Source organism: Chelonia mydas, chromosome 4 (genome assembly GCF_015237465.2).
Source record: "Chelonia mydas isolate rCheMyd1 chromosome 4, rCheMyd1.pri.v2, whole genome shotgun sequence".
Lineage (NCBI taxonomy): Eukaryota > Metazoa > Chordata > Testudines > Cheloniidae > Chelonia > Chelonia mydas.
The window spans coordinates 129,084,987-129,087,373 of NC_057852.1; the positions used below are offsets into that span (position 1 = coordinate 129,084,987).

The window sequence follows — 2,387 nt, forward strand, 5'->3', positions numbered from 1 at the left end:
CAGAAAATTCACAAAGAAGGTTGAATTTCTAAAAGCGATGGAACTCATTAGAAATACCATTGTGAGATTTCAGCAATGACCCTCAGCTCTTGCTAGAACGAACTTCCCTGCATAGCTAAGCTCTCAGGATAACAATACAGTGCTAGAGTTTTAGGTTATGTAAGGGGATGGGAGAACTTTTCCTTCTCGTTGCCTTTTGGCGGAACATTTGAAAATGTAACCATTGTGCTAGTTGTGTGTACTAGTGTCTACTATGCTGCATGCTTCATAGAGCAGGGAGGTTTTTGTATTGGTCTGTATCACTGTGAGAGGGAAGTTGTTATACTGCTGACAGTAATAATCTCCAGCATCATCTGCTTCAACCCTGCTGATTGTGAATGTGTAGTCAGTGCCCGACCCACTGCCAGTGAACCGGTCTGGGATGCCTGTAGGACGGTTGCTGGTGTAATAGATAAGACTCTTGGGAGCCTGTCCAGGTTTCTGTTGGTACCAAGCGATGTTGTTGCTAATGCTTGCGCTGGCTTTGCATTTGATAGTGACGGTCTCTCCCACAGACACTGAGAGAGATTCTGGAGTCTGAGTCATGGCAATCTGCCCACTGGAACCTGGAGAGAGAAATAAAAATTGATAGGGTTGGGGATGGGTAAATGGGACATTAAAAAGCTTTACACTGAAACACTTGTAAACTCAAGAGTAGAAGTGGATTAGAAAATATACCAGGAATTAGTATTTCACTGCCACTGCCATTTTGGATGGTTTGTCTCATTCCATATTAACTCCTTGAACATTGTCTGTTTCTTACCCTGAATCCAGAAAAGCAGCAGCCAGAGAAGGGGAGTCTTTGAGATCATCTTGCTTCTGTGTGGCTGGAAATGCTTGTCAGTGAAGCATGTAGTGGAAATGGAACCATTTATGTGTTCAGCAGCTCAGTGAAGGACCATCAGCCATGTGTGAATATGCAAAAAGAGCCCAATTATGTAAATGACCAGATGTTAACGCCAGGGAGGAGCTTTGAGCTATCAGATTGATGATTTCAGGCTGTCATTGGCTGCATTAACAATAACATATTTGCATGGTTCAGATGGTAAAGCAGCCAGAGCCAGAGTTGACAAGCACAGCGGGTAACAACGGCTGTTTGATTAATGATGAATAACCGAGTGAGCGGCAGGTTGAAACACAAGTAAGAAGAGCTAAAATCATTCAGTCATTGACTTGGGGGGGGGGGAGGGGTGTTACATCCAATCAGCTGAGTCTGTTTGAATTTATTCATTTTATAACACTTTTCCCTTTTATGTAAGGGCCAGGTTTTTAAGGCAGCAGAGCTACCAGGGGCTCCATGTGTCTCTGCAGCGACACCAGTGGCTGTAGGCATTTTGCACCTCCAGAATGACGGCTGTTCTTGAAGGGTGAACATAGGCAGGATGAAAATGAGGTCTGGGAAGAGCTCACCCAAGGTCTGAGCATGCTCAGATATTGGGTGTGTGCACAGCACTGAAAAGTTGAAAAGTGGCATCCGTGTGCCAGGTTCCATCACGGCCCATTGTGTCAGTGCCCCCTATTCCCTTGCCCTCTATCACCTGGAAGGTGCCCAAGCCTGAGAGCTGCAGGGGTTGTGTGAATAGAGCAGGGGAACCTCCAGACCTCTCTCCCTTCAGCCTTGTTTACCCCGCCCCACCAGCTGCTGCCTGTATTGGGTAGGTGTGGCCAGCCCAGCAGCCCCCCGGAAGCTGACTGAACACCTCCTCCTGTGCTAGCCAGGCCCAGTCTGAGCATGTGTGCACCTCATGCTATTCTGGAACAGGTGGTGAGCACCCAGCTGTGTGGCCACCCACACTGCCCTGTCCATTGGGGCACAGTGCTTCTCTTTTGCTTCCACAACCAGCCTCTGCCCCACCCCAACCCTGTTGAAAATCCTGTGTGTGCCTATTAACTGCTTATGTCTCAGGGTTCGTGTGCATTCAGGGATTTGCTCCCACACGGGCCTTTGAGAATCAGGATACTTTGCAAACAGGCACCTGATCTTAACACAGCCATTTACAAATTCCTAAATTAGTACAGGTTTCCTAGATGAATAATGACTGAGACTTTCCCAGTGGGATTTTATTGAGGATCTATTCCAATGAAAGGAGATACCCAGGCCACTTTAGGAATGTATTTATAAAAATAGAGCAGGTTGAAATTTTTCTGATGGGACAGCTTTAATGCAGAAAATGTGGATTTGGCAAAATCTAAACATCCTCTGGAAACGCATCAATTATGTTGAAATGTTCTGGGGAAAATGATCACAGTGATTCATTTCAATAATTTCCTTTGAATATGGTTGAAGTGTTTTATTTTTGTAATCATTTTGACATATTATATTTCATATTTATAGCAAAAAGGTCAAG

At 45.2% G+C, this 2,387-nt stretch overlaps 1 gene segment (V, D, J or C); it reads right to left on the reverse strand.

The window, feature by feature from the left end:
- Window positions 1-228: 228 nt before the first annotated feature.
- On the reverse strand, window positions 229-585 carry LOC102948206. The segment is given in 1 exon segment: window positions 229-585. A coding segment is annotated over 1 exon segment (357 nt).
- Window positions 586-2,387: the final 1,802 nt, after the last annotated feature.